This window comes from Myotis davidii, unplaced genomic scaffold (genome assembly GCF_000327345.1).
Source record: "Myotis davidii unplaced genomic scaffold, ASM32734v1 scaffold189, whole genome shotgun sequence".
In the NCBI taxonomy this organism is placed as follows: Eukaryota; Metazoa; Chordata; class Mammalia; order Chiroptera; family Vespertilionidae; genus Myotis; species Myotis davidii.
In genome coordinates this window covers 821,575-843,608 of record NW_006383017.1, presented here as the reverse complement: position 1 = coordinate 843,608, position 22,034 = coordinate 821,575, and the positions used below count along the sequence as shown (strand labels likewise).

Sequence of the window (22,034 nt, the reverse complement as noted above, 5' to 3'; positions counted from 1 at the left end):
ATATTGAAATATGTTTAGAATTCACATACATATATACATATATATTATAATCCTCTGAAAACTATCATTCTATTTCAGTGATGGCGAACCTTTTGAGCTCGGCGTGCCAGCATTTTGAAAAACCCTAACTTAACTCTGGTGCCGTGTCACATATAGAAATTTTTGATATTTGCAACCATAGTAAAACAAAGATTTATATTTTTGATATTTATTTTATATGCCATTTAACAAAGAAAAATCAACCAAAAAATGAGTTCGCGTGTCACCTCTGACATGCATGTCATAGGTTCTCCATCACTGTTCTATTTATTCCATTATTTCAAATTTCTGTAGTACCCTGTGTTTTTACTTTATGATGACTGCTAAGGAAATAATATAACATCCTTTTATCACTACATTTTAGTAATTTCATGTGCATTTTAAGTTTTTTTAACTTAATATTATCTTTTAATTAATATTTTCCATTTTTAAAGTGTTCTTTATCTTCTCTCATTGATACTAAAACAACCCTGTGGTGAAGAAAAGACTTCATCTCATTTTATAGATTGAGAGTTCTAACTTAACAGAGACGTACAGCGATTTGCAGTCTGTAATCATTGGAAAGAATTGAAACCAGAACCCACTTACTTGTCAGTGTTTCTACTCTTACTGGTCTGACTTTGTGAGAGTTGAAACAGAGACATTTGGGTTCATTTTATTGGATTTAGAAATTAATGAGCACTATTATAAATTATATCTCCCATGGAGTATTAAACTGAGCAGGGAAATGAATAACATAGATATTCGGTCCCAGCCCCACCTGTCTGTGAGACCTACCACTATCTGTGAGACCTTGGTCAAGTTTCTTAAACTCTGTAAGGTTCAGTTTCCTCAGCTGTAAAATGGGGGTAATTACTACTGGCCATAGTAGTAGTGGTCAATAACAGCTGCTTCAAAGGGTCTTTGTGAGGTTTTAATGAGAAAAACTCAGTCATATTGTGCCAAGAAATTAAGCATTCAGTAAATATTAAAATGCTGCTTGCTATGAATATATTATTACAGAATTAAATTATACTTAAGAATTCTTTAGGTTTGATATCAGTCTTCTAGCATTCTCCTGGAAACTACCTTCTAAATTCTCATTGCATCGTACTTAACTGTGCTTCCTGTTTTATTGTTTTATTTTTTAATATTTTTATTGAGCTCTAGAGAGAAAGAAAAAGGGAGAGAGAAAGAAAAAGAAACATCCATGTGAGAGCGGAACACCGATCAGCTGCCTCCTGCACTCCCCCTACTGGGGATCAAGCCCACATCCCACAACCAGGCAACCATATTTTCTAAAGGAAGCAATAATTTTTCGGTATTGGCTCTCAATTTCATTTTTTATATTTTTAATATAGCATATTTCATGATTAATATTAATCAGATTACTTGTAGCTTTCTAAAAGGTTATGTCACATGAATAAAATGTATTGGTAATTTTGAAAACCTGATACAATCCTAATGTTAGAACAGCAGTTCTCAACCTTGGGTCACAACCCCTTTGGGGGTCGAACGACCCTTTCACAGGGGTCACCTAAGACCATCGGAAAACACATATATAATTACATATTGTTTTTGTGATTAATCACTATGCTTTAATTATGTCCAATTTGTAACAATGAAATTGGGGGTCACCACAACATGAGGAACTGTATTAAAGGGTCGTGGCATTAGGAAGGTTGAGAACCACTGTGTTAGAATAAGAATAAACACCTATTTTCTGTGAAGGAATAAGTTTTTATACAGCTTTACATAATGTCAAAATGATACATGAACATTCTCATTATAGCTCTAATTATATTTACTGAGTTATTTCAAACCATATAGTACTTTCTGTTCTGGCTTTTTGTTCTTTGATATGAAAATGTACCAGCCAATCTGCATATTATGCATCCACATCCCCCTCAAGAACCATCAGCAGATAAGAATAATAACAGGAGAAGATTACGGTTAAAAAGCACCAACAGAGAAAGGACAGAGACACCCAGCGGTATGGCACTAATTCAATGCTATCTTATATCTGTATATTAGGCAGAGCAATGCAATCTCTCTCTCTGCAGGTTGTAAGTTTCAAAGAATTATGAACCAATTCATTTAAAATCTAAATGTCTGTTCTATAGGGATCGTGGAAATCAAATTTTCTGCAAAAGAATTGCTCTAGAGTCCTAAGAGAGATTTGCTGGATTAAATAGACAGTACTGCAGAAATAAAGGACTTTCTGCTTCTACTCTCAAAGGCTGAATAAATTTATTTTTTTTAAGCCTACATATGATAGAGGAAGTTCCTGCCTATAGACTTTACTGAACTTGGGCTTAACCCATAATTTTTCATGTTTCATTCATGGCTCTTCTTTTTACATTGAGCCCTTTTCACATTGTTTTTTTTTTTATTTGCTGCGTCTCCCTTTGAACTCCTTGCCATCTGTTACTACAATGTAGGTTAAAATTTCAACTCTTTGCAACCAGTAAAGCATTAGACAATATAGGTGGCTATTATAGTTATTTTTTTAAAATAATGGATTTGAGGCATGTATGTGTAGATTTGTATACACCTGCATTAGTTTATCCTAAATCAGTGATGGTGAACCTTTTGAGCTTGGCGTGTCTGCATTTTGAAAAACCCTAACTTAATTCTGGTGCCGTGTCACATATAGAAATTTTTTGATATTTGCAACCACAGTAAAACAAAGATTTATATTTTTGATATTTATTTTATATATTTAAATGCCATTTAACAAAAAAAATCAACCAAAAAAATGAGTTCACGTGTCACCTCTGACATGTGTGTCATAGGTTCGCCATCACTGTCCTAAATCAAGAATGTATCATGTACACATCTGTTAGCATAATTTCTCAAAAATGTAGGGTTCTTGGGTAGGCCATAATTCAGCCTGCTAGGTTTCATGTTATTTTTGCAAAATAATAGATAGAAACATTAGTTCTTTAGTAATTAATGCCTTGCCCATTTTCTTAAGGTCCTGAAGGAAAGATCTTGGTTTAAGAGTGGAGGGAGTTCAGTAACAATTGTAATTTAAAGAAAACATTCCATTTTATGTAGAACCAATGGGAAAAAATATAAGACCCTTTAAAAATTACATAGGTTTTAGAATTTTTTATCACATATTATAAAACTTAAATCTAAAATGTCCCCATGCAAATATTCAGGGATTATATTATGCACCTCCTCAGAAATGCCACTGAGTTCATCTTAATACATTCTACTGAAAATTAATTCATATAATCTGCAGTGTCACCTCTAGCTTTCTTTACAATAATCATATAGTAAAGTATGCCAAATTAATACCATTCTTCACAAAATAATTGTTATAAATATCTCAAAAGTAATATGATGGAAAATATTTATTCTAATAAAGGCAGTTCTTCATGAGATAGCAGCAATGGAGATAAAGCAGCTGCCCTCATCACTGAGTCCCAGCAAGGAGCAGGGACGTTGAGCCCCAGTACTCCAGCTCCCCAGTCTCCTGATGCATCAGGTTTGCATCTTTTTTATGCCATAATTGTCAATAATTAATAAGATATGAATGTGTTAAATATTTTAAACCCAGTCATTTGCTAAAAGCTATTGTTTTAACCCCAATTTTATGTCAGATTTTAGTGGATGAAAGAGTATTTTTATTTTCAAGTTTTAATGCACTGGTTGTCCTGTTCAGAATGAAAGTTTAAAACTTTGACGTTTTCACATGACATTGTCCCCCTGCCCAAAGGTAATGGTTGCATTTCTTCAGTCTTCCCTATGATGGAGATGGCTGGTTGTAGAGGATTGAGCCCAACCACATATCTTGCCTAGCAGGTGTGGAGTACTTTTACAAAGGCAAATTGTTTCGTGGGTTCCTTTTTTTTTTGCAAATTCTTGTTGAGCAAGGGAAAAAGGAAAATAAATTATAATTGTTTGTAGTTTGTCAGTCTTATTTATGCAATGTTGAAACCTTCATTAAAATGTTAGGCGTAATTAGTGTCTTCGGCATAAATCTGACTGTGTAGAAAAACTAATTAGATGTTTAGGTGATCATTCTTGCATTTATCTTGTTTGCTGCAATATTGTGATTACACAGTAATTTACATACTTTTCTAAGAAAACACACCAAATTATTCATTACATTGATATGGAAATACTTGAGGTAAAACTATAAATTCCAAAAAAGCGTGTGGTAGTGAGATAATTAGAGTTTGTTTGATGTAAACACTCCTTTTACCTTGACTTTTTGACAGTTAGTAATATGTTTGGCAATAGGTCATACAAGTTGTTTAATTGCATAATGAAGATTCCAGTATCTTTTCCTCCCCTATTTTTTACATATCCATGAACATAATGCAACACATTGGGTGTTGTTTGTTTGTTTAATTTTTCTCAACCTTTATTAAAGCACCAATTTTGTTTACAAAGCACCTGCTATGTACTTAGCACCATGCAAAGGGGTTTGCTGTCCAAAAGAGGACATCCCAGTGAATCTATTCATTCCACCTGCCCACAGCTACACTGACTCGCACCCTTCAAATCCCTATAAAGGTGCTCAGGTGAAGTAATACAGCCTGCCTTTTGGCCATTTCCCTAGACTCTGTCCCTGAAAATGTGAAAGCCTTGTCCCTAATAGAGTTCCTCTAAGAAATGTACATTTCTCACCCTTTTTATAGGCAAGTTCTTTTATATAATGATAGTCTTAGATTAAGAAACCAATGAATACAGTTGTGATAAATACAATTTTCTTTGTGTCATCAATGTTATTTTTTAAAGGTGTTTTTGTTTGTTGCTTGTGCTTTTGTTTTAAAAGCTTTAAACTTTCAAGTTAGCAAATCTTAGCTATCTCTACAATATTTTTATTGTGATGGTAAATATAATAGGATTCAAGAATCAGGGGTAAAATAACTAATGTCCACATTGTGGTTCTACAGACCACAGATTTTAGTAAGATTGTCACCACTGACATAATGCAGCAAAAAAGTTTCATGAAAAATAAACTAAGTTAGAGAAAATGCTCAACTCTTCTGCTGTCATTCTAAACAAAGGCATGCTTTTAATTATGTCATTATATAGATTTGTCATTTCTAGCTTGCATGGATCATAGTTATAAAATCTACCTCAGTGTTGAGAAAAGATTGCAATTTTTTAAAGCTTTGGTCAAAAAAAATGTATCTCAGTGGTAGTATATAGTATTTTTAAAGAAAACAAATAATGCTTTGCAAAAAAAAAATCATATCCAAACATTCTCTCCTAAAATTAAATATAAAGGTCTTTTTCACCACCAGAATCCACCAGTCACATTAGCAAATATTTCTGTGGATTTACTCTCACTTGAAAAGTCTAATCAGCTTAGTCTATGAAGTTTCCTGTTTCATTTAGTAGATTGGAGAGAAAAGGCTGTTATCTTTTTCATGGTTTCCTCTCCTCCATGATTTATAATCCAGACAATGCCCACACACTTGTTTAAAGAGGCTTGTTAAGCACCCTGTCCTGCAGTTAAAAGAAGATATTAGTAAGCCAGCCCCTTTAATTCTGGAAGATTTCCCCCTCCTGGAATGTCAAATTAATGAAGCTGTGCTATAAAGAACTTGCTTCAAGACAGGTGATAATTATTTCAAATTTATAAATGTCTTGGCCAGTCTTTCAACTCAGTTGGTGAGGAAGTGTATGTGAGTTGCCCAGAGCTATAGGCACTGATCTATGGGTTAAATGTTTGGCTGATTACAAGATGGTGGATAAATTGCCATCCTTGGCTTTTGTGTTATTTAATAAATCTGTTTCAATAACAGGAAATTTTAACCTACTTGCCTAAAATAACATTCATGGAACACTACTCTGATTTTTATCATCTCTTCCAAACGTCAGATGAATGGGTATTTCCCAACAACGATGATCACATTCCCCATTTGGCGTCCAGCAGACAGTCTCTTCTGGGTGATGACTCCTGCCACACCTCACACCTGTGGCTGGAAACCAGCAAGGAGAGTGAGCAGGACCAGCAGGCAGAGGAGACCTGGATTGTTCCAAAGGATGTTTTTACCTTTTCATCAAGACCACGGTCAGCACCTCATGGAAAGACTCAGAACATGTCCCCAGAGGGGTGCCCATTTATTCTGGATCTAACAGAGGATACCAGTGTGACCCAATTGGAGGATGATTTTTATGGTGAAGACAGCAGCGAAGAGGTACACTGCTTGATGAGTGAAATTGTGATAAAGAACAGTTGTTCCATTACCTCCAATAAGCACTAAAACTAGTTGAAATAAAAGAGGGAAAATCAACTGCTATTTATAAAAATGCAGCAGATTGCAATGTCAGTCAACAGTTGCCTCAGGTTGTTATGGTAACTCTAAATTGCTGCCTTTTTTATTAGCAGTCAGCCAATTTCATTTTTAATTATAGAAACCAGTTTTTGGGTTGTTTTTGTCTTTTTATTTTAATCATTGTCTCACACAGAATGAGAAATAATATGCAGGTTAGTTTTATGATAGCAAAACCAGTAAAACATTGAGAACACATTGTTCTGGATCTCTGGGGAAATGGTGTTGCAGTTGCTACGCATTCTGAATTGATGGTTTTCTGGCTTCCTTTCTCCCCTGCCATCCTATCACCTTGGACCTATTAGGACTCATTATTTTCCATATGGTCCCAGAATTTCAAAAGTTGTGCCAATTAAAGTTTAGATTATGAATCATGGATTAGTTCTGGGACTTGCCTTACAGGAGGTTTTTGTTTGCAATTATTTAGAATATAAATATATCTTATAAATTAGTAAATTCATAAAAAAGGGTTTTTTAAAACATTAAAAAAACAAACTGAATATAGTTCTGAAACATTAATATGTAAACATTATAACTCTTCCCCATATAAAATGAATTTTTTTGTGAAATTTCTTTAGCTTTATTTTTAAATAATAGACAATATTTTCTAGAAAAAAATAGTATTTAAAAAGCGGATTACAGTCAAATTATGGTTTAGTAAAATTATACAAATCATTTCTATGCAGAAATTATAGAAATAATTAGAAAAACTTGTGTATGCTTATAAAACTTTGTTTTAATAATTATAACTGATCAAGAATCCCCCTTTGGATAGTGGGGTGTAGATTAAATCCATAGCTCCTACCTTCAGAGACAGTTGAGAATATGGAGATTGTTCAGTCAGTAATTATGTTTTTTTGCAACTTTTAATGAGTTTCTGTAGCAGAGTGCAGGGGGAGATCATTTTTTAATAATACCCTTGCTTTTGAGTGTGATGAAACTATCAGTCATATCAAACATTAACCTACTACAAACTCCTTTATGCATAAAATAGTACATTTGATGCCAGCACTTTAAATGTTGCTATGGACATCTTTGTTCCTTTCACCCTGAATAACCTTAAGCTATAAAACTGTAAAATGGACATTTGTCTTCAGCATCTAGTATTGCCCCCATTGCAGCAGTCAATTCTTCTACAGTATTAATTGGCTAATCTGATAAATTCATACCACTTCATTAATTATCGGATAGACCCATTTTCTTCCTATATCCACAGCACCATCTTTCTTACCTAACCCAAAAGAATCACTATGATGACAGGTAGGAAAGGGTAGCTCTCTGGCGAACTTTGAGATATGTTTATGGGGAAACTGTCTTTAAGTAACACCACATAAGGATAAGCCTTGAGAAGAAGCAGTAGAACTTCATGGGAAAATAAATATTAGTTCTGAATATTTTAATGTTATTACTTTATGACTTTCTTTTACTATAAGCTACTGTACTCCTGGTATCTTTCAACATTTATTATGCACACATGTACTTATTACCAACTACATAAAATTGAAAAAAAATTGATCGTGCATTACCTAAGCTCTGACTGGCATAGCTCTCTGGTACCCCTGTGCCCTGACCAGGAGCAGATGGGTTGAGTCTGTAGTGGGGCCATGTCATTGCTAACACCTGCCCTGGCCTACTTTTAGTTGGAGCCTGTTAAGTAGGACAGCCAGAAAGAAAGGCAGAAGCCTCGCCATATTATGCAAGCTTTGAAGTTTGCTGTTAGAGGCAATAACAAAGTAAAAACTAACATACAAAAAATATGAATAACAAAAATGCCAGGTGATGTTTAAACAAATTCTAGAATTTGTAATGATCCCTTCTTTATCAGAATGTTTCATTTGAGGCTTTTTTAATTTTTTTAAATTCTTTTTCTGTAAGATTACTTCTCCTATTTATTAATTATATAAGTCAATGGGAAGTTGGATTCCAAATTTAAAATGTTTATTTACATATAGTCTTTGACGAAAAATCAGTTTAGTTGATTTAGGCATCCTTACTATTAGTTGCATTATTTTAGAATGTTGTATCCTTTGAGTAACATAATTATACTTAAGAAAAGCATGTTATGTTATGATAATAGATGAATAAGTAATAATTATATCACTTATTATAACTTGTTTATAACTTGCAGTTAAAAGACTTTATTTTGCTGTTAGACATTTGAGTATTTTTAAAAAGAAAGTAGATGGATTTGGTAGCATATAAATTAGGCAAAAAGAAATCATGTTATGATAGAGGAAAAGCACATTTGATAGCAAAGGCTAATTAAAATAAGCTTTAAGTGATACATTGTCTTTTTAATTTAAGTTTCTAAAATAATTCACATATCGTATCTTCATTACTGTGAGAGCCTCAAAAGTATGAATTTTTTGTATGTGCTCTTGTCTTATTCTTTATGCAGTCATATATACAGATATTCCTGATACTCTATTAATTTTGAAGTTGTACATCTTACTGGAAAAGCAAAGTATGGAAATATATTTTGTGGAGAGCTGTAAAATCAAGACTGCCATGTAAAATGAATTATAAAAGGACAGCTAGCAAAACAGAGTGCCTTGCACACTATTGCAGCTTCCAAAAGAAAGAAGCATGTTCCTGCTATTGTCTCTGTTTTGTATCTTACCATTATTCTCAATATGCCTTCTAAGTATATACATCTGGTTTGCAACTTGAGTTAGCTTTATAGTAGTATTTTATTGCTCCCCTAATAATTCTTTTTTTTTTAAATATATTTTATTGATTTTTTACAGAGAGGAAGGGAGAGAGAGAGAGAGCTAGAAACATCGATGAGAGAGAAACATCGATCAGCTGCCTCCTGCACATCTCCCACTGGGGATGTGCCCGCAACCCAGGTACATGCCCTTGACCCGGAATCCCCCCCGCCCCAAACTCTGGCTGTGTATCACATATTGAAGCAGATATTTGCAAGGACAAGTAACTTGTCTTGTGTAACAGTCCAAATTGAAACATTTGAGCCAAAAATTACCCATATTTGGACATGGATTATGTGTCCTGACTACTTATAGTGTTCAGATTAGCTAGGAATCTTTCAGATCTTCTCTCCATCTGACTTTTGGAGGCCTAAAGGACAAAGCTACAAACATCAAATTAAAAGGACCATTTTCTTTTTACTGTTGACAGTATTACAGATGTCCTCCATTTTCTCCCCCTTTTTCCCCCTTCACCCAGTCTCTTCCCCTCCCCAAGGTCTTCATCACACTATAGTCTGTGTCCATGGGCTATGCATATATGTTCTCTGGTTAATATTGTCTCTTCTCCCCCACCCCTTCCCCTCTGAGGTCTGTCAATATGTCCCATGCCTCCATGGACCTATTTTGTTTATTTTGTTCATTAGATTCCACAAATAAGTGATATCATGTCATATTTGTCTTTCTCTGTCTGGCTTATTTCACTGAGCATAATAATCTCCAGGTCCCTCCATGCTGTCACAAAGGGTAAGAAATACTTCTTTTTTATAGCTGCATAGAATTCCATTCTGTAAATGTACCAGTTTTTTTTTATTTACTCATGTACTTATGGGCACTTAGGCTGTTTCCAGATCTTAGATTTGTAAGTAATGCTGCTATGAACATAGGGGTACATACATTCTTTTTGATTGGTGTTTCTGGCTTCTTAGGATATATTCCCAGATGTGAGTTGGCTGGGTCACAGCAATTCCATTTTTAATTTTTTGAGGAAACTCTTTTAGTCCTTCCTCTCAGCTTTACTGGTATTGTTGCTTTAAAGATATTTTTTTAGCACTCGGTAGTTAAGCTGTTTTGTGGGGAGCGGCTACAGCGTTTGGACAGGTTTAAGCCTGGGACTAATGAGAGGACACGATCCTCTCGTGGCAAAGCCACGTGCAAGTCCCAGCACAATTACAGCCAAAGGCTATAGTTGTAAGCTTGACCTTATGATCCGAACGCATGGTCCCACCTGGCAGAGTGATATAGGCTGCGGGAGGTGCAGCAAGTAAACAAAGCTTGATCAGGTGCATGTAATTGAGTAGGTTTGAAACCCAAGAGATTGTTGTAAACATCTTGACCACGCCCTTACTTTGCCTCAAGGAAACTGGCTATAAAATAAAGACTCTGTTGTAGTCCATGTCCATCAGAGAGGACAGCGTCCCACCCAGACCAGCTTTCTTCTTTTGTCTGACTTTTCTTAATCCTTCACCGCCCCCTTTCAGGCTCACCGAACCTGGCTGTGCTGGCACAGTACTCTGTTTCATTTATTATTTCTGCGTAGCCTTTAAAGACTTCTAACCATCAATTTATGTATTGGGAAAAATATGGAAGGACCCTATTTTGAATATATTGCCTGACATTTTTATTTCTGTATATTATAAATTACAGCATACATACTATCTAAACCTACCATGCAAATTGAATATTATGCTGTGTGAGTAGTTTTTTAGGCTGGTCACATATACATCTTTATTATTATTCTTTGAAGCTTTGTTCTCCTCTGGAAAAGTCACAGGCCCCTTGGTTCCTGCGACTTGGCTCTTCATTGTTAGGCAGGTAAAGAAGGTTATAAAACTCTTATTCATTGAGAATAACATTCTACAGCTCCTGCTAAAAGATAAACATTGCAGATAAATATTTAGTGTGGATAGGAATTTGCAGATAAAGTCTTTAAAGTACTATAGTTAAGAGAGCATGAAATCTAGCTTAGAGAAAAAGATGTTTTGTCTTGAACAATTGAGGAAGTCTCATCATTTTTCCCAAATATTCACATGATGATGTTTGCCGATCCCATCCAGTCCCTATCGTTTCTGCTATGATTTGTGTGTGTGAAGCATCATTGGCTACAGGTAAAGAAGTTTACAAGAATAATTTGCTCAACCCCTTTTAATATCAAGCATGCTGCAGGTTAGTTGCTTGTTAGAAAGCCACATTTACCTTTCATTTTGTTTATAAACAAGTAAAATGCATTATAAGACACCACTATCAATTATCTTTGCTACCCAAACGAAACTGTATTAATTTTATAGTTCCTAAAAAATCAAGAGGTTGAAGTAGAACTACTTCTTGGGGATGATTTTTAGTAAGGACATTTAAGATACATTTGAATGGTTAATCTTGCTATTATCAAAGAAGTTTTTTTTCTGTTATATATCTTTAGCTATATTTATGCAAATAACTGTGTTCTTTGGTTGACATTGGAAATATATACCTATATCATCTCTATTGTCTGCTAGTCCAATTAAAAGGTGCTGTCAGTTCACACATTTAGTCACAAAAATATTGGACAAAAGTGAAAACCCCTGCAGACTTGACCTCAATTACACATTCAAAGCTGCTATCAAAGTGTGTTTGGAATATTGTGGATGTATTTTTACAGAACTTTCAAGAACATTATATGAGACATCATTCATTGTGGACTGAATTAAAACATCAATTGAAATATAAATAAATACAATCATTCACTTTTACAAAGGCTAAAAGAGGGTTCCATCCTGACTCACTCAACATTAAAGTTGTGATACAAAGAGCCTGGGTCCCATCTGCTCCAAGTAGATGGCCCTCAAGAGTCATTAAAATTATCTTTTTGAAATTGCAGCTCAGCAAGAGCAATTGGTTTTGTGCATCCAGAACTTATCCAAATGCCCATCTGCATGTCCTTTTAAGAAAGTAGTTCAACAGAGGAAGTGCTGGCTCCTTGGGGAAATCATTCTCTCCTCAGCCTGCATATGCTGTGCTACAGTTAATCAGGCAAACTCCATTGATGTCCCTGGCACTGGGGTGGGATTGAATATTTAACAAGCAAATGCTTCTTAGCCCAGAAGACAAACAGTTCAAGAGATTTGGGACTTTAAAAAAATATATCAAGTTAAATCAAAAGCATTTTGTATTTGTTCTTCTGAAAAACAGATGAACAGATGATTGGAATGTGAAAATGGCTTGACAATTCCTTTACTACTCTGACAAATTATATGCAATTGCTGTACAGGTTTCAGTAGCTAAATCATAAACCAAAGGGAAAAAAATGGTTGTTTTTCCATCAGATCATAGGAAGCTGACTTCTTTTGCATATAACAAATGTAGGTTATATAGAAAAAAATAATCCAAAAGCATGATTGAGCCCAAATGAGTTACGTATGTGATATCAATAAACATTATCTGTACCTATATCATCTACTTTAGTTAGGCAGCAAAAGCATTACTAAAGAAAGGAGTAGGGTTTACCAGTGCACTGCTTCTAGTAAATACTACACTATTTTTTATTCTCTGTTTATTTCCTCTCTTAAAAAGAGGCTGACCCAACTTAAATCAAAATATCAGTCTCATATATCATCTTGCCTTTCTCATTTATCCTAATTCTCCTTTCAGAATCTGGGATAAACCAGATTTAGTGGTTCTGAGGCAGCTAAAGTAAGTTAGCCTTTTGTATCCTGTCCAGATTCTCCAGTTATTTGTCTTTTCCATATATTTAAAACAGCATATTACTGTGGAAATGCAATACAACCAAGATACTGCTCACCAGGGAACACAGCTAAATCTCTCCAGTTCCTGGCACATCTCCACTTCTTGGCCCATCTCATTGGGCAAAATGTGAGATGAATGTCCATATACACGATCATGAATATGTCTATATATAATCACTGCTCGTGCCAAACAAAAAGAAGTATTTTACAACTGAGTAAACTACTGAAAGGAAGAGAGGCTATACTCTGACCTACCACAGGTGGAAGAAATAGGCTTCCCATCAAATGGATTGATTTTTTAAGTGTTTTTTAATTGATGTAGCAAACATCTGGTTTTTCATGCATTCCTCTAAATTCTCATCATAGTACATCTGAAGCTTTTAAAATTGCATTTTCTACTTCTTCCTTATGAAATCAATACCTTTGTAGGTATCTATCTCTCTATAGACTTTATTTCTCTTGAGGACAGTGTCCATGTTCTTCGAACCTGTGTCTCTTACATAATACTTAGAAAATGCCTTACACATAGCAAGAGTCTAAATAAATATTTATTGAACTAATGTTTATTACAAAAGCTCTTAATTTCTGCCTATATCATATACACAATGGAATCCCAGGATGACCCAAAGATTTGAGCCCAAAGAGTCATCATTATACCTTCCTCACTTACCAGCCTATTTTAAGGTCCAGTATGTTTTAAATCCATAGTATATGCTTTTTAATTTGTTTAATATGATGGAGATGAATATGTAGAGGGTCTTTTGGTCACAGAAATTTCACTGCCAATTATTTGCAATAATTATAGGAAATTGAAATTTTTAAAAGTTGGAAGAGACAGAGCACTATTATAGTAGGCAGACTGAGTTAAAAAAAAAAAAATCTGAGTTCCACCCATACTTTCTCAGAACTAAGACTCAGGGATGTTGATATTCTTTGCTTACCTTGTCCAAACAAGAGTAACTTCTATTCTTTTTTACCTATATGAAACAGAAATTGTAAGAGTCACCACTCGATTTCCTAGTAATTTGGGGCAACAGGCATTGTTTAGGTTTCTGGCACTCTCTGTTTTTTGTGGGGGGAGAGGGTGGGGGGGAAGGTTGTTGTTGTTGTTTTTGCCTGAAGGCAGGGCTCTTCAACCCTGTGAATATCCTCCGAGTTTGCAGAGTGATGGTAAAGGACAGCTCACCCAGTGACAGCCCAGGGTTGCCCACCGCCTGCAGGACTGTTGTAAGTGCAGAAATAGTCTCCCCTCTTAAGTGAAAAAGCCCATGGAGTGACACCCACCCACCATCTCTTCTTTACCTTTTCGGGGACTCCAGAAAATTTGTTTCTCTATCATTTATGAAGAAATATATGTATCAGAAGATCAAGCCAGCATAGAGAAGGAAAATGTAGGCCCAGAATGAGTACCAAGAAGAAATATTCATAAAAGATCCTTAGACATGCCACAATCTTCATTCCTTACTCTAGAGACGCAAGCTGTTTCTTAGGAGAGGTTCTAAGAACTGAGTGTACCTTTTTTAAAAGCCCAGTTGTCTGCTAATCTCACCTACTTCCTACAAGAAAGAATTATAACATGGCAGGATTAGGGATCTCAGACTCCATGTAAGCTTTCCAGACAGAGTCACAAAGAATAACACTCTGCCTTCTACAGAACCCTCAAGTCAGCCAGCCTCCCCATTGTCCCCACCATTCCTTAACAGCCACCTCATTGTTTCTGGTTGTAACAATTTAATCATCTCCTAATTTGTCTCCCTTTCTACTATCTCCATAGAGCATTCTAGACATCCCACCAAAAATATTCACACAGACTCATACCCATGCCTTCTATTTTGTGCCACTGTGGTGCTCCTCTGCCTCAAATCACTCTATGACTCTTGGTTGCCTTCAGGAAAAAGTCCTTTGATGGCCAGAATTAAGTTATGGTCTACCATTATACTCCCAGTGTCTGCAGTGCCTGGAGCAATACCTTAGCCCAGCTGTTCTCAACCTGTGGGTCGCGACCCCTTTGGCAGTCGAACGACCCTTTCACAGGGGTCGCCTAAGACCATTCTGCATATCAGATTTTTACATTGTGATTCATAACAGTAGCAACATTACAGTATGAAGTAGCAACGAAAATAATTTTATGGTTGGGGGTCACAACATGAGGAACTATATAAAGGGGGCCAGAAGGTTGAGAACCACTGCCTTAGCCCATGATGAGGAAGAAAGAGAAGCAGAACAATGATAAATAGGTGCACAGATAAGTAGATCATTTCCAATTGAAAGGTTTGATAAATTCCTCTCCTGTCCTGTGCCCAACCTTGAGCAGGCTCTCTCATCTTTCTTTACACATACATACTTCACTTCTACTAAAAGGGAAATGTCACCTTAGATCAGTGATGGCGAACCTTTTGAGCTCGGCGTGTCAGCATTTTGAAAAACCCTAACTCTGGTGCCATGTCACATATAGAAATTTTTTGATATTTGCAACCATAGAAAAACAAAGACTTATATTTTCGACATTTATTTTATATATTTAAATGCCATTTAACAAAGAAAAATCAACCAAAAAAATGAGTTCACGTGTCACCTCTGACACGCCTGTCATAGGTTCGCCATCACTGCCTTAGATAGTGACCTGTGTGTTGAGCGTGTATGGTGGCCAAACATTCAGGAAGTAACTGAACAATTTAATCAGTCACTCAAATATTTTGTTTACAAATGCCAAACATTAGAAATTACTGGGTATTTGATTCTTTTTGACTGTTACTGAAGAAGATACACATTCTCAGACATCAAGTAATATCTTTAAAATGTATTCTGTTTTTACTGATATTTTTTGTTCTAACTTTATCATTTTAACATCCATTTATTTATTATATATTTAAATAGATAATACAAATTGGAAAAATCTACCATGGCAAGTATCAGCAATGGTTACATTAGTTTCTTCTTTAAATTTACTTTATAGTAAGAAAATCTACCAACAAAAATAGTACTATATTTCTTGTTTCCATTATTTACCTTATGGACATTGATTCTATGTTTAATCCCTCCTTTCTAAAATTTTAGAAATTAAAATTTTTGCTTTTCTAGGCGTAATCCCAGAACTATATACTTGTAAAATCCTAGCTTTCACTTTAATTTTCCCAATAATTATGCTGATGAGGTTTATATTTTGTAGAGAGAAAACACTTTTTGTAATTGAAATTTTCATGTAAGAAAACTGTTTCACCAAACATGTTCTATTATCTACTGCTTTTGAACAATAAATCTGTCCTACTATTGAGGCAAAAATACTTCAGTAGGCCCACTTGTTTTTAGAGTAGCTTTTTCCTGCTTAAATATGCTAAATACCATAAGTTCTAGTTCTTTCTCTTCCCATGGAGTTAGTTTATCAGGAAATCAAATATAAAATTCTTAGATATTATAGATAACTTTCTATGAATCCTCTATTCCTTAGACATTCTTTGGAATGAATTAATATATTTGAGTGACTATTTTTTTAAATATTCTCTTGTTACTCAGTGGTTAAAAAAAAATGTGCCTTACCCAGATCAGAGGTAGACATAGCAGGGCATCTTAGCAAATGATTTGTATCTCTTTACATTGCTGGTTTTAGTTACTTTTTTTCCCAGAAAGACCTAATTTTTATTTATTTATTTCAATTACATTTGATATACAGTATTATATTATTTTCAGGTGTATGGCCCAGTGATTAGACATTTCTATAACTTTACAAAGTGATCACTCTGATAAATCTAGTACCTATCTGACACCATACATAGTAATTACAATACTATTGATTATATTCCTATGCGTACTTTACATCCCCATGACTATTTTGCAACTATTAATGTGTACTTCTTAATCTCTTGCCTTTTTTCACCCATTGCTCCAACCGCTCTCCCATTTGGCAACCATCAAAATGTTCTCTGTATCTATAAGTTTGTTTCCGTTTTGTTTGTTTGTTTGTTTGTGTTGCTTTTTAGATTCCACATGTAAGTGAAATCATACAGTATTTGTCTTTCTCTGTCTGACTTAATTCCCTTAGCATAATATCTTCTAGGTCCATCCATGTTGTTGCAGATGGCAAGATTTCATTCTTCCTTGTGGCTGAGTAATATTTTATTGTATGTATGCACCACTTCTTCCTTTTCCATTCATCTATTGATGGACATTTACATTGCTTTCACATCTTGGCTATTGTAAATAATGCTGCAGTGAACATATGGATGCATGTGTCTTCTTGAATTAGTGTTTGGGGTTTATTCAAATAAATACCCAGAAGTAGAGTTCTGGGTCCTTCTTTGTCTCTTGTTATAGCCTTTGTTTTAACGTCTGTTTTGTCTGGTATAAGTATTGCTACCCCAGCTTTTTTTTTCCCCCCATTCCCATTTTTATGAAATATCTTTTTCCATCTCTTTTACTTCCAGTCTCTGTGTGTTTTTTTTATCTGAAGTGAGTCTCCTATAAGCAGCATATGCAAGGGTCTTGTTTTGTTATTCATTCAACCACCCTATGTCTTTTGATTGGATCTTTAATCAACTTACATCTAAAATAATTGTTGATATATAGTTATTGACATTCTATTCATTTTTTTTTCTTCTTCTCAAAGAGGAACCTTTGATATTTCCTGCAATAGTGGTTTGGTGGTGATGAACTCCTTTAGCTTTTTCTTGTCTGGGAACTCATACTTTTTATTGCAGAATAAAATAAAATATATGTATATATTTTGGTTTATTCATAGAATATACTAACTTATTAAGAAATTATACTCAGTAACTTATTCACCATGTTTCAGCTTACAATGATTTTCGCTTTGTTCCCCCTGTATAGGGTAACTACAGTGTCCAGGATTCTCCTAGTCCAACAACTAGTCCTTCAGGGTTAACTCAGTTAACATTGGAGAGCATGCTGGGGAAGGCTGCAAGGTGGACAAGTAAAGAATATCTAAAAAGTGCCTACACAGAAGCAGAAGCATCAGAAAGCCAGAATTTCTTGGTGCAGCAGATAGATAGAAACAACTTTCAACCGAGTTTGGTGCCTGTACCATGCCTTTCTCCCCCTGGAAGAAGCAGTGAACTCTCTCAGAATGCTCCAGATCCCATTATCAAAGCAAAGGACCCACCAGCCCATCAAGTGCCAGCTTCAGTCACCAAAGCCTCCCTGAAGGAAATCTCAGAGGAGAAGCTGACACCAACTCCTGGAGTAGCAGTAAGTGGGTCCACCCTGGTTTACATATGTGGGCGTCCATCCTGCTGTGTTCTGTTCCGTTCCACTTTGTACACATTCTCAGCAGTATCTATTTTTCATCATTTGGGTGATCAGTAATGTAGTTGCTTTCCTATTCAGATGTGTTTTAGCTCAGTAACAGCAGCTGTTAAAGGGTATTGCACATCCCAATGATAATAGAATGCCTCATGTTTTTAATGAGAAAGATAATTATCATAATAGTTATTTTTTTATTTCCCAGTTACTTCTCATTATTTTAGTCATCACTGCTTGCAAATTATAAATGAAGATCTTATTTCTGAGCCAAAGGCTTGCCAGTAAAGTTGACAGATTTTCAATAACAATCTACATTAGGAGTCATAAAAACATCATTATTCTATTCACTTTGCAGCAGTTCCCCAAATAATAAATGGTATGAGTGAAGGTTAACAGTAAAGCAATGTCATTGAGTAAATCCCTAGGCTAGTTTGGTGGCTATCTTCATGTCCATCAGATTGATTTTTTTCTTCCTGTGTTGTCCTTTTCTTCCTTCAGTTCCCCCGTAGCTGCACTTAGAAACCAGAGACTATGCAGGACAGATGACACTTGTATTCCATTTTCTAAACATTAAAGAGTGTTTCTATTTGTCATGTCCTAAGTATTCCAAATGTGTTACAATGTAAAGCTTTGGTCCAATTATATTCTAAGAAACTTATAGTGGATAATTATTACCTAGCACAGGTAAGACACATATACATCATCAGCAACAAAATAGAAATAGCTGATATTTTTAAAACATTTACCACGTGGGAGTCATTGTACCAAGCCTTTTCCGTGAAGTATTCCATTTAATCCTCACAATGACCCTGAGGGGTAGAGACTGTTATCCCCTTTTTTCAGATGAGGAAGCTGCAGTTTGGAACAGTTACACATTTTTTTCAAGGACAACGATTGGTTTGAGAGTCACAACTTGAACCTAAATTTTCTGTGTCTAGAACTACTGACTATGGCCACCATACTATTCTGCATAAACATGTGCTAAGTCATAAAAGCAATGGTCTCTCTTTAAGAAACATCCAAAATTAAAACAAATGAATTTTCCCCTTTTTATTTCTCATACTTATGTGCATGTTTGTATGTGTGCATGTAAAAAAATAGTAAATCACTTAACCTAATAAAAATGGATTTGTTTTATGGTGATTTTGAATGAAAGTAGTCAATAATATTTTTGCATGTTTTATTTTTGAAAATATTTCTAAAACAAATGTTCTTGTTCTCTGTCTTTTTTTTTTTTTTTTTTTTTTTTTTGGCTGTGCTAATGATTGGAATGCAGCCAATAAACTAACCATAGACATTTATTCTCCAATGCTGGGCTGCCAAAAACAGAACCAGAGCAAGTCTTGGAGAAGCATTCCACTCCATTTTCTCCCTAATTTCTTTGCCTCCATCTTCCATTAGGTAGAATCTAATGGAATTAGATTATATGTCATCCTATATATTCAAAAGATTGCTTATTTCCATTTTTTTTAATCTTCCTGTAGAGATAAAGTCAGAGCATCACAATCAGCCTGGGGACTTCTGCACAAATGGGCTTTACGTACTTGGACAGTCCACTGCCTGAAAAATAGTGCTTTCTGATAATACCAGGGACAAGGGAAGGAGCAGAGAGGCTGAAGTTTGGAGAGAGAGCAGGGACTTGCCCTCCCATTCTCTTCATTTAAGAAGCTTTTAGGATAAGACAGTTTCCAGAAGCATTTACATTATTTCAGGAGACCCTTCTTACAGCCACACACTGCAGACTTCACAGCACAAGCCTGACCCGTATCTGCTCTGCTCAGGAGCCTTCTGTGTTGGTGCTGGTCCATTTTACAGCCACGAACCCTGACAGCAGTGGCTTCAGAGAATAAGAGGGAGAGGAGCTTTGTCTCTGATGAGGGCATAGAGGCACAAAGGCATTGCTTCCCATTTGTGCAGAGAGCTTTGACCTCAGTGTCAACATTCAGACTAATAAAATTTGATCTCTAACAACCCACATAATCACTACAATCTATGGCTCAATTTGTGAATGTGATCATTTCAGTTTAATAGGATATAGAATTATTGAAGGCCTAGGCCAGTGATGGCGAACCTTTTGGGCTCGGCGTGTCAGCATTTTGAAAAACCCTAACTTAACTCTGGTGCCGTGTCACATATAGAATTTTTTTGATATTTACAACCATCGTAAAACAAAGACTTATATTTTTTTGATATTTATTTTATATATTTAAATGCCATTTAACAAAGAAAAATCAACCAAAAAAATGAGTTCGCGTGTCACCTCTGACATGCGTGTCATAGGTTCAGCATCACTGGCCTAGGCGGTCTGCCCCATTTCAGAGTGAGTTTACAGTGAAAGTGGATGCTCTTCCAGAGACACCATTTAAAAGGAAACTCGAGGTCATAGTGAAGGGTTCTAATGAGCGACATTCTCTCCACTTGATGTTTGCAGGTAAGAATCTGTGGAAACAATGTCCTCTAAAGAGTGTCACATGTACTAGCTCCACAGAGGGATTTTCCCCACATCCCAGAAACCCAAAGGCTTTTATTGACTGCTTTACTAAGATGTAATTCTCACAATATAGAATTTAGCCTTTTCTTAGTATATTCACAAAGTTGTGCCACTGTCACCACTATCTAATTTTAAATCATGTCATCACCCTAAAATAAACTTCATAATTATTAACAGTCCCCCTAAACTCCTGGAAACTGCCAGTCTACTTTTTGTATCTATGAATTTGCCTATTCTGGACATTTCATGGGCTTTGTGTCTAACTTCTTTCACTTAAGTTTTTCAAGTTCATCCATGTGGTGGTAGGTTTTCCTTTTTATGCCTGAATAATTCATTATATGGATATGTCGTATTGGCTTATTCATTTATTAGTTGGTAGACATTGGTTGTTTCCACTTTGGAACTATTAGGAATTATGCTGCTATGGGCATTCATGTGCAAGTTCTTGTGTAGACATATGGTTTAGTACTCTTGGTATATACCTAAGGGTAAAATTGCTGGTCCATAAGGAACTTTACATTTAACTTTTGAGAAACTGCCAAACTGTTTTCCAAAATGGCTGTGCCATGTTATATTCCCATCAACAATGCAGGGGGGGGGGGGGGTTGTCCAATTTCTCCATATCCTGGACAATACTTCTTACTGTCTGTCTTTTTATTTAAGCCTTCCTGTGGTGTGTTATCATTGTGGTTGTGGCTTGCATTTCCCTAATGGCTAAAGATGTTGAGCATCTTTCATGTGCCTACTAGCCATTTATATATCTCCTTTGGAGAAATGCCTATTCAAATCCGTTACCTATTTTTAAACTGGATTGTCCTTTTATCATTCACTTGTAAGAGTTTGGATACAAGTTCCTTGTCAGTTATATGATAAATATTTTCCACTCTGTAAGTTGTCTTTTCATTTCTTGATGTTGTCTTTTGAAGCACAACAGTTTTTAATTTTGATGAAGTCCAGTTTATCTGTTTTTTTCCCTTCAGTTGTTTGTGCTTTTGGTGTTATATGTAAGAAATCCTTGCCTAATCCAAAGTCATGAACATTTTCTCCTCTTATTTTCTAAGAGTTATATCATTTTAGCTCTTAAATTTAGTCCTATGATCCATTTTTAGTTAATTTTTATTAGTTAATTATTTTGAAAGTTCATCTACATTGTTTTGCATGTGGGTATCCAGTTGTGCCAGCACCATTGGTTGAAAGACTTTCTTTTTCTATTGAGTTGTCACCCTTTTTGAAAATCAGTTGACTATACATGCCAGAGTTACTTCTGACTTCTCAGTTCTCTTTTATTGATCTATTAGAGGTCCGGTGCACAGATTCGTGCACTGGTGGGGCCCCTCAGCCTGGCCTGCACCCTCTCGCAATCTGGGACCCCTTGGGGGATGTCAGACTGCCTATTTTGGCCCCATCCCCACAAGCCAGGCCGAGGGACCCCGCCAGTGCACGAATCTATGTGCCGGGCCTCTAGTATGCATATGAGACCTTTGGTTAATCTCTTCCTTCACTCCCCCCTTCCCCTTCCCCTCTGAGATTCATCGGTCTC

At 35.6% G+C, this 22,034-nt stretch overlaps 1 protein-coding gene across 1 annotated transcript in view; it reads left to right on the top strand.

Moving 5' to 3' along the window:
- Positions 1–22,034, top strand: part of LOC102767578 (chromosome unknown open reading frame, human C3orf67) — a 217,528-nt gene that overhangs the window by 127,612 nt on the left and 67,882 nt on the right. Inside the window, exons 9-13 of the mRNA XM_015558251.1 lie at positions 1,895–2,011; positions 2,299–2,301; positions 3,410–3,514; positions 5,866–6,185; positions 17,572–17,949. Coding sequence (XP_015413737.1) covers positions 1,895–2,011; positions 2,299–2,301; positions 3,410–3,514; positions 5,866–6,185; positions 17,572–17,949 — 923 coding nt within the window. The remainder of the gene's footprint in view (positions 1–1,894; positions 2,012–2,298; positions 2,302–3,409; positions 3,515–5,865; positions 6,186–17,571; positions 17,950–22,034) is intronic.